General features: G+C 45.2%; 1 protein-coding gene across 2 annotated transcripts in view; it reads left to right on the plus strand.

Moving 5' to 3' along the window:
• Window positions 1-8,523: 8,523 nt before the first annotated feature.
• Window positions 8,524-13,130, plus strand: part of Atp6ap2 (ATPase H+ transporting accessory protein 2) — a 31,382-nt gene continuing 26,775 nt past the window's right edge. The window contains exon 1 of one of the 2 annotated variants that reach the window (XM_090325951.1): window positions 8,524-8,695. In XM_090325951.1, the coding sequence (XP_090182077.1) occupies window positions 8,653-8,695 (43 nt within the window). In that variant the 5' untranslated portion in view covers window positions 8,524-8,652. The remainder of the gene's footprint in view (window positions 8,696-13,130) is intronic. The other variant, XM_090325950.1, reaches the window with a different exon arrangement.

Consider the following 13,130-nt stretch of genomic DNA (forward strand, 5'->3'; position numbering starts at 1 on the left):
ATATAAGTTAAAATTTTCATAGCAGGGGGCCGGGAGTTTGGCCTAGTGGTATAGTGCTTGGCTAGCATGCACAAAGACCGGTACCACATACATAGAAAAAAACCCAGAAGTGGTGCTTGAGGCTCAACTGGTAGAGCTCTAGCCTTGAGAAAGTCCAAGGACAGTGCTCAGGCCCTGAGTTCAAGCCCAGGACTGTCAAAAAAAAAAACCCCACAAAAACCTTTCATAGCATGCATAAGGCCCTAAGCTCCATCTCAAATACCACACACAGAAAAAAAAAACTTAATGTCATAAAAGAATGTAGCGGACATAGTGGTGTCTCACACCTGTAATCCTAGCTACTCAGGAGGCTGAGATCTGAGGATCAAGGTTCGAAGCCAGGTTCGAAGCCAGCCCGTAGGACTTGGCTCAAGGGTAGGGTGATAGCCTTGGGCTGAAGAGCCCAGGGATAGCGCCCAGGCTGAGTTTAAGCCCCATGACCCACAAAAAAAAATGTGGCGGAATGTTTACAGATACATTATTGGGTAAAATGGAATGGTGTTAAAATAGTATTAGCTAGAGGGCCGGGAATTTGGCCTAGTAGTAGAGTGCTTGCCTGGCATGCACAAACACCGAGGTTTAATTCATAGGTACCATGTATATATAAAAGCTGGAAGTGGTGCTGTGGCTCAAGTGGTAGAGCTCTAGCCTTGAGAAAGCCAAAGGAAAGTGCTCAGGCCCTGAGTTCAAGCCCTAGGACCGGCAAAAAATAGTATTAGCTGTGAGAACTATCTTTCTATCTATATATAACCTAGCTGTGGCAGACTGTATTTTCCAAAGACAACCATATTGACATATCTCAACCTACTGCCTCTTTTTTTTACATTTGTGTCTGTCCTGGGGCTTGAACTCAGGGCCTGGATGCTGTCTTTTAGCCTCTTTTGCTCAAGGCTAGCGCTCCACCAGTGTCACAGCTCTAGTTCTGGCTTTCTTGGTAGTTTAGTGGAGATAAAAGTCTCACAGTCTCAGGGACAGGTGTGTGGCCTAGTGGTAAAGTGCTTGCCCAGCAAGCATGAAGACCTGGGTTCGATTCCTCGGTACCACATATATAGAAAAGGCTGGAAGTGGTGCTGTGGCACAAGTGGTTGAGCCCTGGCCTTGAGAAAACACAAGGACGGTGCTCAGTCCCTGAGTTCAAGCCCCAGGACTGGCAAAAAAAAAGAAAAGAAAAAAGTCTTACCCACTGTTTTGCCAGGGCTAGTTTCAAACCCCAATTCTCAAATTTCAGCCTTCTGAATAGCTAGGATTACAGGGATGAGTCACCTGGACTGGGCTCTTACAGTATGACTTTCACAGATGATCAATACTGAAATATCCATGTGAAGACACCAGACAGAAACAGAGAGGAGTAAGGCAGGCATTGGTGGCTCATGCCTGTAATCCTGCCTACTCAGGAGGCTGAGATCTAAGAATTGCAGTTCGAAGCTGGTCCAGACAAGGAAGTTTGTGAGCCTCCTATTGTTGGGGCCTAGCCTCCATCTCTGAGGCCTGATTCTGGCTCAGCTGCAATTAAAGGGCTTTGTCTAGGCATTTGGTCCTTTGCATACCTCTCTTAAGACATCTCTGTACTTGACTCCATTGAACCCCCCGCAGTTTCGAGGTCTCGCAGCAGCTCAAGTCTCGTGCGCTTTCCTGCACCTGTCCTGCCCAGTACCTGAAAGCCCCACCCAGACCCTTAGTGGTAGCACAGAGGCCCTCTTCCTATTGGCTAACTTCCCAGTGCCCACCTTCTCCTACCCCAACAGTATATAACTAATTGTCTGACGCAATAAAGGGAAGAGAGCATCAGAGAGAACGAGAGATCAGCAGAGATCAGCAGAGAGATCTGATGCGCTTTCATGGTTAACACTGCTTCTGACTCAGCGTGGTTCTTTCTTCCCTGGTGATTGGGGGAGGGTTGGGTCTTCGACACTTACCATCTCGCTCGGCTCCCGGGGGACTACAGGCTGGCCCTGTGTGTCCCTCCCCGTTCCCGTGTTGCTGCCCCGGAGAAGAGCAACATCCTATCTCCACTAAAATACAAAAAAGCCAGAAGTGGAGCTGTGACTCAAGTGGTGGCGCACTAGCCTTCAGCAAAAGTAGAGGGGCACCATCCAGGCCTTGAATTCAAGCCTCAGAACACACACACACACACACACACACACACACACACACACACACACACACACACACACAGAGGCTAGGCACCAGTGGCTCAATCTTGTTATTCTACCTACTCAGGAGAGTGAGATCTGACAATTGTGGATCAAAGCCAGACTAGGCAGGAAAGTCTCTGAGACTATCTCCAATTAAGCACAAAAAAAGAAGTGGTGCTGTGGCTCAAGTGGTAGAATGACAGCCTTGAGCAACAAAACTCAGGCCTGGAGTTCAAACCTCATGACTGGCACAATAAAATTGAAAATAGAGATGCTTAGTAGGTCCCAGCTATTCCATACATCCCTCCTCAGCTGTGCTGAGCCTCTTTCAACCTAGGTGTTAAGCATGTGAATGAAGAAGCCACCAGAATGATACCATTTATGGCCATCACCTGACTTCAAGAGCATAAGAGATGAGATACCCAAGCCAGGCCCACCCAGCAAAGCTGATCCCAAATTCCTGAGCCACAGAACGTCTGAGAGATGATCAATAGTAATTGTGAGGGCTGCTGACATGAGTCAGTGGTAGAGCATTATTTTAGTATATGCACTTCTCTGAGTTAGCAAGACTAAAATTGTTATGCAGCCATAAGAAATATGCCCTCTTTTGAGAGCCTGTTGCTGCTTTAGCTGGGGAAGGGAAACTCAGTCTATTGTCATGGACTTAGGCAAGGCTCAAGTGGAAGAGAATCTATCAAATGTGAAGCCCAAGTTCAAACCCCAGTACCACTAAAAATTTTTTAAGACTCCTCAAATATGCTCATCTCAATAGCAGTCAGGCTCACTGGAAGCTTCCTACTTTGGTGACACTACTTGGTTTCTCCTGCCCAGAAACATGGAATGGGAACAAGGACACAGATATTTCCAGGTGTGGTGGTGCACAGTTATAACCTCAGGTAATCCCAGGAAGGAAGGAAGGAAGAAAGAAAGGAAGGAAGGAAGGAAGGAAGGAAGGAAGGAAGGTAGGTAGGAAGGAATTCGAATCTCCTAATTTAGGGGCATTGGCCACTTAGGTATTCTGCCCTGTGACCCAGCTGAAAGAAATCTGAATGGAACACCAGAGAGAGAAAAGCAATGAAGGGAGAGACCCCTCCCCCCCAGGCATCACCTTGAAAAAGAATAATACCTATTTTTCTGTTCTATTCTTGATTAATGCCCTACTCTGGTTCTCTTATCTTCCCTAAGTTCCAGATGAGAAAACTGAGCAGAGAGATAAGTAACCTGTCCTAGATTACTTGAGCAGAGTCTATGTCTTACAAGTTCTTTGCCCAACATGACATTGGATCCTGCCAGTAAAAGCCCTTTCTCTTTTTCATTAATGTCTTAAACAAATGAGTCACTTGCAGGGGCTGGGAGTGTGGCCTAGTGGTAGAGTGCTTGCCTAACATGAACGAAGCCCTGGGTTCAGTTCCTTACTGTCACATAAGCAGAAAAGGCCGGAAATGGTGTTATGGCTCAACTAATAGAGCATTAGTCTTGAGAAAGCTCAAGGACAGTACCTAGTCCCTGAGTTCAAGTCCCAGAACTGGTAAAGAAAAAAAATGAGTCACTTGTAAACAAATTATGTTGGATTAAGCCAAGTATGAATGGCTTTTTCAGTTTGGTAAGATTTGATATAAATTTTGTTGGTCTTTTTTTCTCCCCCATTAGTCATGGGGCTTGAACTCAGGACCTGGGTGCTGTCCCTGAGTTTTTTGTTAAAGGCTAGCATTCTAACACTTTAAGCCACAATGCCACTTCTGGTTTTCTGGTGGTTAATTGGAGATAAGAGTCTACCAGTCTTTTCTGCTGAGCTGGCTTCAACCCACAATCCATAGATCTAAGCCTCCGATTTGATACAATTTAACATGGTATTAGAGAAAAGAATGCAGGAGTTAGAGAAAACACTGTGATAGCTTCAGGCTAGACTGCCCCTGCAGCTCACTGGGGTTTCCTTTTTTTTCCAATCCTGGGACGTGAACTCAGATCCTGGGCAGTGTCTCTGAATTTTTTTGCTCAAGTCTACTACTCTACCACTTGAACCACAGTGCCACTTCCAGATTTTTCTATTTATGTGATAATGAGAAATTGAACCCAGGGCTTCATGCATGTTAGGCAAGCACTCTACCACTAAGTCATGTTCCCAGCTCTCATTGGGGCACCTAAAGTTGAGGTTCAGGCCAGGAATGTGGCATAGTGGTAGAGTGCTTGCCTAGCATGAACCCAGGAAGTCCTGGTTTTGATTCCTTAGTATCACATATACAGGATAAGCCAGAAGGGCCAGGAGCATAGCCTAGCTAGTGGTAGAGTGCTGGCCTAACATGCACGAAGCTCTGGGTTTGATTCCTTGGTTCCACATACACAGAAAATGGCAGAAGTGGTGCTGTGGCTCAAGTGGCAGAATGCTAGCCTTGAGTAAAAAGTATCCAAGGGGCCCGGGAGTTTGGCCTACTGGTAGAGTGCTTGCCTAGCACGCACCAAGACCTGGGTTTGATTCCTTGGTACCACATACATAGAAAAAACTGGAAGTGGGGCTGTGGCTCAAGTGGTAGAGCAGCACTAGCCTTAAGAAAGCCCAAGGACAGTGCCCAGGCCCTGAATTTAAGCCCCAGGACTGGCAAAACCAAACCAAACCAAATAAAAACAGAATAAGCCAGAAGTGGTGCTGTGGCTCAAGGGTAGAGTGTTAACTTGAGAAACCTAAAGGGCAGTGCCCAGGCCCTGAGTTCAGGCCCCAGTACTAGCAAAAAAAAAAATAAAAGAACCGGAAGAACTATGTTCAAAAAAGCAGAACTGTTGATGGTTTCCCATGTGACTTAGCCACAATATAAGCTCCCCTACTCCCTAGGTTTCAATATCTCAATCTATATAACAAGGAAAAGGTTTACTACTGTTTTATTTTGACAAATTCCAAGGTCCAAGTCCTTTGAGGCCTTGACTAAAAAAGGGTCTTATACATCAAAGCTAAACTCCCTGCCCTTAGCCCAAAAGAAGATATTATTTCTAAAGACATAAAAACAGAGTACAGCTGAACACCGGTGCTCACACCTAAAATCTTAGCTATTCAGGAAGCTGAGATATGAGGATCATGGTTCAAAGCCAGCCAGGACAGAAAAGTTCCCACCAGACTCTTAACTCCATCTAACCACTCTAAAATAAGAAGTGGTACTGTGGCTCAAAATGGCACTAGCCGTGAATGAAAAGCTCAGTGATAGTGCTCAGGCCTGAGTTCAAGCCCTATGACTGAAAAAGCAAAGAAAACAAAACAGTACAAACAATTGGGAGGGATATTCTATGTTATAGTTCGCTTATGATAGGTGGGGTTTTGGGCTATTTCTTAAGTAAATGAAAGAAGAATGTCCTAGAAGTGGGGCTGGGACTATGACTTAGTGGTAGAGTGCTTGCCTAGCATACAAACCCAGGACTTAGGGTTTTTTTTTAAATTATATTTAATAGAAGGGTTACATTATATTTGCCAGATAGAAAGTGCATTACTTCACAAACATTGATACCCCTTCTCATGTTTTTGTCCCCATTTCCCTCCCCCTCTCCCCTCCCCTCATCTTGTTTTTCCCCTTCCCTATCATATTTCAAGTAAGAAAATGAACAACATACATACGGGACTTAGGTTTGATTTCTCAGTACCACATAAATAGAAAAGGCTGAAAGTGGTGCTGTGGCTCAAGTGGTAGACTGCTAGCCTTGAACAAAAGAAGTTTAGGAGCCCGGTGGGGTGACTCACGCCTGTAATCCTAACTACTCAGGAGGCTGAGATCTGAGGATTAAGGTTCAAAGCCAGCCCGGGCACAAAAGGACCTGAGGCTCTTATCTCCAATTAACCTCTAGAAAATGGGAAGCAGCGGGACTGTGATTCATGGGTAGGGTGGTAGCCTTGAGCTGAAGAGGTTAGGGACAGCGCCCAGGCCGAGTTCAAGCCCCATAACCCACAAGAAAAAAAAAAGAATTTTGGCATCAGTCCCTGAGTTAAAGCTTCAGGACAAGCAAAAAAGAAATTTTCTTTTGATTTTAATTTTCAGTTGGGTAACTTTTTCTCCAGTGGGTCTGCTGCCTGAAAAATTTCTGGGGTCACTGCTTTCAACTCTCTCTCTCTCTCTCTCTGTTTCTCTCTCTGTCTCTGTCTCTGTCTCTCGCTCTTTCTCCTGAACACATACTGGGGGGGCTTGAACTCAGGATGTGGGTGCTGTCCTTTAGATTTATCACTCAAGCCTCTACTGTTTGAACCACCCCACTTCTAGCTTTTTGGTGGTTAATTGGAGCTGTGTCTCACAGACTTTCTTGCCCAGGCTGGCTTGGAACCCAGTCTTCAGATTTCAGTCTCCTGAGTAGCTAAGATTACAGATATGAGCCATCGATATCTGGTGTCACTCTCCTTTTGGCTCAGTTAATTGCAAGAAGAAAATGAAGGTGGGGAACTGAGGAAACAGACATTTTCCCCCTCTAACAAGTCTCTTAGGATTGGGAATGTGGTTTAGCAATAGAGTGCTTGTCTAGAGTGCATAAAGGCCTGAATTCAATTCCTTAGTACCACATAAACTAAGCTCAAGTGGAAGAGTCAAAAGAAGCTCAGGAATAGTACTCAGGCCCTACTGGCAAAAAAATGAAAAAGAGTCTCTTAGATTTGTGCATCAAACAATGTTCAGTCACTTTTTTTTGCCAGTCCTGCGCTTGAGCTCAGGGCCTGAGCACTGTCCTTCAACTTTCTCAAGGCTAGAGCTCTACCACTTGAGCCTCAGCACCACTTCTGGCTTTTTTTTTATACGTATGTGGTACCGGGAATCAAACCCGCATCTTCGTGCATGCTAGGCAAGCTCCCCGGCCCCTTTAGGGAGCTATTTCTACAGTTCATTTCAATGGCTCTCCATCTCGTGCCAAATGAAAATAGATCTTTTGTCAAACTAAACACTTAATGCTCAACTTGAGGAGGCTTTTTCTCTGCTATACTTAAACACTTTTATTGATCCAGTCCTTGGGCTTGAACTCAGGGCATGAGCACTGTCCCTACACTCACTTGAGCCATAGCTCCACTTCCAGCATTTTTCTAAGAGTCTCACAGCCTTTCTTGCTCAGGCTTGGCTTCAAATCTCCATCCTTAAATCACTGCCTCCTGACTAGCTAGGATTACAGGTGTGAGCCACTAGCACTAGGCTATACTTTACAGTTTTGAACACCTGAAAGAATCTTCCCACCTCTTCTCCCTTACATAATGAAATCCTGTCCCCCCTTTCCAGATGATCAGCTGGGGCATCATGTTCTCCCCACCCCCCTTTCTCTCCCTCTCCCTCTCCATTTTGTTTCTGAGCTGGTACTGGGGCTTGAACTCAGGGTCTTATGCTCTCACTTGGCTCTTCCATTCAAGGCTGGTGCTTTAGTGCTTGAGCCATACCTTCATTTCTGGCTTTTTAAATGGTTAATTGAAAATGAAGCACAGATTTTTTTCCAGCCCAGGCTGGCTTAGAACCACAATCCTCAGATGGCTGCCTCCTTAGTAGCTAGGCTTACAGGAAGAGACACATCCTTTTCTAATCAGAAATGTTGCACTGGGTCACTTTTTGACTCATATCATAGGTAAGACTGAATTGCAGGAAGGGAGGAACCTGGTGGAAATAGTATGTCTAGTTGCCTATCCTCATGGAACACCTTATCCAGATTGGAATTTGAGGACTAGGTACAATAATTCATGTTATATCATTGCAGTGTTTGGACGCAGGGTTGTCAGATGTAGCAATTCAAACATGCCTGGATGTTCAGTTACAATTTCACTTTCAGATCAAGAATGCTTAGCATAAATATGTCCCATAAATTATTCAGGACATAGTAAAAATTGCTTATTTCTCTGAAACTCAAATTTAAGTGGGAGTCATGTATTTTCTCTAGCTCCTCCCGTTTGAGGGGAAATGGTTCCCCTCCCCATGTACCTGGCTTCCTGAACTCTGCAGTTTCCATAGGTGGCATATGGAGCAGAGCAGAGGTGCAAGACTCAGAAAGACAGATACCCTGGTTGGAAATCAACACTACAGATTGAACAAAGGGTCTGCATCCAGCAGGCAGCCTCACTCCGGGAGTTCTGGGAACCCTCAGATAACCACCTCCACATCCCCACCCCCACCCCACCTCAGATCACTCGCCCTACCCCGAATCTCGTGACTCGTCATTCTAAGCTGGGGAGAGACGCGGGCAGGATTGCCTAGCTCTGCGATACTTCACAGCCATTGGCAGGCAGTTCCATCTATTATTTTATTTCCCGCCCCCAAGACTGACGCTTCCCAGGTTACGTCTCTTCCGTAGCCCGCAGCGTACTTTCCGATTGGTTGAAAATGTCGCAGCGGTCTTCGCCCTAGCGTGACGAGGGGGGAGGAGGTAGACGAACTCTGGGAGTAGAAACCAGCTGGAGCGCGTTACCCCCTCCCGCTGCAGTGGTCGCCAGTGTCCCGCCGGCCGTGTGTGTCACCTTGCACTACTTGCAAGCGGCCGGGGCACGATGATGGCTGTGCTCCTCGTGCTCCTGACCCTGTTGGTGGCAGGTGAGGAGCTGGGATGGAGGGCGGACGAGTTCTAGAGGTCATGTCCCTAGGGGATCGGGGGAGATGGGGGACTTTGGTGACCCCGGGTGGGCTGTGTCTGGGTGGGTCCTGCAATGTGGACAGCCCCAGGGCTGCCTGTTCCCCACCGCCATCCTCTGGGTTTGTTCCCGGGATCCGCCTATGACAGGACGGCCTTGTGGGCTTGTCTTACCTTGGCCGGGGCCAGGCGACGTGGAGGTCCCTTAAACCGAGCTCCGCCTTTTAGAGGAAGTAGCGTCCTCTCACCACTACATTGGGGGCTCCTGAACCTGCATCTACCTTTTAGAGGAAGGTACATTCTCCCCGCCCCCCCATGTCAGCGATCTCCTATCTGCTCGGCCTCTTCTTCCGCCTCCGGAGGCCCTCCAGGGGATGGGGAAACATTGCTCAATTAACTGTTCAGTTGCTGCTTTCTACCCAGAAGGGAAGGCCTAATTCTTACCTGCCATTAATGGCTGCCTTTTATTTCTTTTGCATTCGTAACATGTCATCATTTCTAATTGTCATAGGTGAGCGATCTTATCCTCATGTACGATCAGGATGAGGACATTAAGATGGAGTCCTTGATTTTATGTGATTATTACTCAGGGAAATCACAAGAGCACCTCTGGCTAGTTTGTCCCACTTCCCAATTTTAAGGCTCTGGAAATCAGAATATGAGTCGCGTCCTTTGAGTCACATGACAAATGGCAGCTTTCTAAATGGAACTTGTCTCAGCATTGAGCTAAGTGGAGTGGAATCCAGCGCATATTTAGCCGCCCACCTTGTGTCCTGTAGTACAGCAATCCTGAGGGAGTAGTTTTCACCCTCCTTTTGTGGAGTGATCATTAGTCACCTGGGTAGAAAGTAGCATCGCTGGATTTGAATTTAGATCAGCTACCGTCAAAGTCCACCTTCTCCTTCTCCTCCTCCTCCTTCTCCCTCCCCCTCTTCCTCGTCCTTCCTCCTCCTCCTCCCTTCTCCTCCTTCCTCCTCCTCTCCCTCCCGCTCCTCTTCCTCCTCCTCCTCCTCTTCCTCCTCCTCCACCTCCTCTTCCTCCTCCTCCTCCTTTCTTCTTCTTCTTCTTCTTCTTCTTCTTCTTCTTCTCATTATTATTATTATTATTATTATTATTATTATTATTATTATTTTGCAGGTCCTGGGGCTTAACCTCAGGGCCTGGACATTGTCCTTAAGCTTTCTCAAGGCTAGGGCTTTACTACTTCAGCCACAGCACCACATCCGGCTTTTTTTTGCATATGATACCAAGGAATTTGACCCAGGGCTTTATGCATGCTGGGCAAGCATTCTACCATTAGGTCACACTCCTGGCCCCACATCATTTTTTGTAATGTGTTGTGACCCAGTTACCACTACAGTATGGGAGTGATGGGAGCTCAGACTTGGATGCAGATAGGGGGAACAAATCATGTTGAGAACAATTTGAAGGAATGGGTGCCCTAAGGTTCTGAGTGAGATTTTAAAAAATCCATAGAGGGCCAGGTGTTTGGCATAGTGGTAGAGTGCTTGCCTGGCATGCACAAAGACCCCGGTTGGATTCCTTGGTACCACATACATAGAAAAAAGCCGGAAGTGGTGCTGAGGCTCAAGTGGTAGAGCACTAGCCTTGAGAAAGTCCAAGGACAATGCTCAGGCTCTGAACTCAAGCCCAGGACTGACAAAAAAATTATAGAATGCAGTTGCTAGTTGGCTGTGTGGTATGGAAACATTTAAGGAAGCTGGTGGCTATGTCCTATAATCCTACCTACTGAGGAGGTTGAGATTGGAGAATTTAGGTTTGAAGCCAGTCCAGGCATACTTTCTTTGAGATTCTTGTCTCCAGTTAACTAGCACAAAGCTGGAAGTGGAGCTGTGGCTCAAGTGGAAGAGCACCAGTCTTGAGCAAAAATGCTAAGGGACAATACACAGGCCTTGAATTCAAGACCTAGTACTGGCACACATACACACACCAACACACATGCTCAAAACCATGTATGAGGGGAATGTGCTTGTGCTGTGTGGGGCACTCTGGTTGTTCCCACTTTTGGAAAACAGTTTAATTCTATATAAGACCAGTAATGTTCTGAAATTTGCCGTGGTCTATTCCTATCCAGTGTGTGTGTTAACAGTTACCTTTGTTTTCATATCCTCAGTTTTAGAGTGTTTTATTTTTGTTGCTGACTCTGCAAACATCATTCTAATTTATACTTTGAGTGAATTTTTAAAAATTAATTTCAATTTTTAATGCCATTTTGGAAATAATTTTTGTAAAAGAACTTCCTTTTGATATTTTGGCTAAGTTGAACCTTCGTTGAAATTCTGTGTTTTAATTTATGCCTGACATCATTTTGATCTAGTGAGGTTTTGAGGTATTTTTTGTTGTTGTTGTTTGGGTTTTTGTCTGAGATAAAGTAATTGTTTCTGTCCCCTCATTGGCACATGCTCTCCTTGCTAGAACAGTTCATACAGGCAAAAACCCAAGCTTCTGCATTGTTGGGTCTTGTCAGATGAAGTCAAATGATCATTTTCTATAATGACTAAGTGTGACTTCATGGAAAACATCTTTAAGAGCTCTGAGTTCACTACTTGAAGAAGGGAAAATACTTTAAAACGGTGTTAAGAAATTAGGAAGAAATAGGATTATGAATACCACCTGCTGAAGCATATTTGAATAAAAAAAAACTAAAGAGGTTTAGTTTAGCCTGCCAACAAAGTGCAAATGTGGAGTTCAAAGAAATATTGTAGAGAAAGAGGAATTGTTTTTGGTCTAGGAAGATTGGTTCTGTCCACCATTCCTAGAAGATCAGAACTTGGTACGGTTCTTAGAAAGGAGGACATTTTGGGCCAGAAGTGTGGCCCAGTGGTAGAGTACTTGCATAACATGCATGAAGCCCTAGGTTTGATTCCCCCAGTACCACGTACACAGAAAAAGCCGGGAATGGCACTGTGGCTCAAGTGGAAGAGCATTAGCCTTGAGAAAGCCCAAGAACAGTGCCCAGGCCCTGAGTTCAAGCCCCAGGACTAGCAAAAAAAGGACATTTTTACCTAGACTGGGAAGGTTGAGGGAAATTTCCCCAGTGAATAATGTGCATCATAGAGAAAGCATGTGAAAGGTTAGGTTGGGAAGCAAAGGCATTTGTAGGTAAATCAATATGCATAAAAACACAAAGGTAAGGTTGGTGGAGTAACCCAATGGTAAAGCATCTGCCTAGCAAGTACAAGGCCTGAGTTCAAATCCTTGGGTTGTTAATAAATAAATATAAATTCTACGAAACACAAAGGTATGAGTGCAAAAGAGCCAATAGTTTGTGGAGGCCAGAATATATAGGGAGGTAAGTTGGAGAGATCCCCAAAATAAAATTGGTGAGGTGCTTGTGGTGTTAGGTTTTGGATTTGCCCTGAAGGCTCTGGGCAGTAAGTGAAGGTATTTAATTGGGAGGGTGAGCAAACAAATCTGTATTTTGATGAACTAGATGGACTGGGAGTGCTATGATTGTTCCAGGCAGCTGGCTCTAGCAAACCTGGTGAGGCATGTGGAGGAGAAGGTTTTGAGAAGATAATTAGAAGGGGGAAGACCCACAGAAAGCAGTAGCAGGTATAGAAGCATTTAAAGAGGATCCATTCATGCCACTGCGTAGAAGATGATGCCCCCCTTGGAGGTAGAGAATGTAGGAGAAGCATGGGGAAAAGATGGAGATTCCAGTTCTGAATCTGTTAAGTTTGAAGGGTGGGTAGGACTTAGGATAGAATGTCACCATGTGGTTGTTGAGTATGTAGTTTTACATCTCAAGGCAGATCTAAACTGGAAGTAGGAATCTGGGAACCCACAGTGTGGTTCCATGTGTGTGTGTGTGTGTGTGTGTACGTACGTACGTACGTACGTGTGTACGTGTGTACATATCCCTGTGCACTGGTCCTGGGGCTTGAACTCAGAGCCTCATTAATGTCCTTGAGGTATCTGTGCTCAAGGCTAGCACTCTACTAATTGAGCCACAGCACCACTTCTGGCTTTTTTAGTGATTATTTGGAAATCATGATCCTCAGATCTCAGCCTTCTAAGTAGCTAGGATTATAGACACAAGTCACCAGCACACAGCGTATGTCATTTCATTCCTAATCTCATCATTTTAAAATAGAATGGCCCTCAATTTGGGTTCTATTTTCTCATGATTAGAATGAGAAGAATATTACATAGGTATCTCACCTTTGTTAAAATGTCTATGTAGGTTTTATAATCCAGTATAAATGTAATGCATATGATTCTAGTACCAGTGTATACCATATATGCTTGTATATCTACATGCATACACCTATGCTGAATAGCTGTGAAAAATAAATACATGGGTAGCTTTGTCTATTTCCCAAGCATCTCCTCACCAACTGTACTTACATATCTCTATATATACACACATGGGTG

Source organism: Megascapheus bottae, chromosome X (genome assembly GCF_031878675.1).
Source record: "Megascapheus bottae isolate mThoBot1 chromosome X, mThoBot2.hap1, whole genome shotgun sequence".
In the NCBI taxonomy this organism is placed as follows: Eukaryota; Metazoa; Chordata; class Mammalia; order Rodentia; family Geomyidae; genus Megascapheus; species Megascapheus bottae.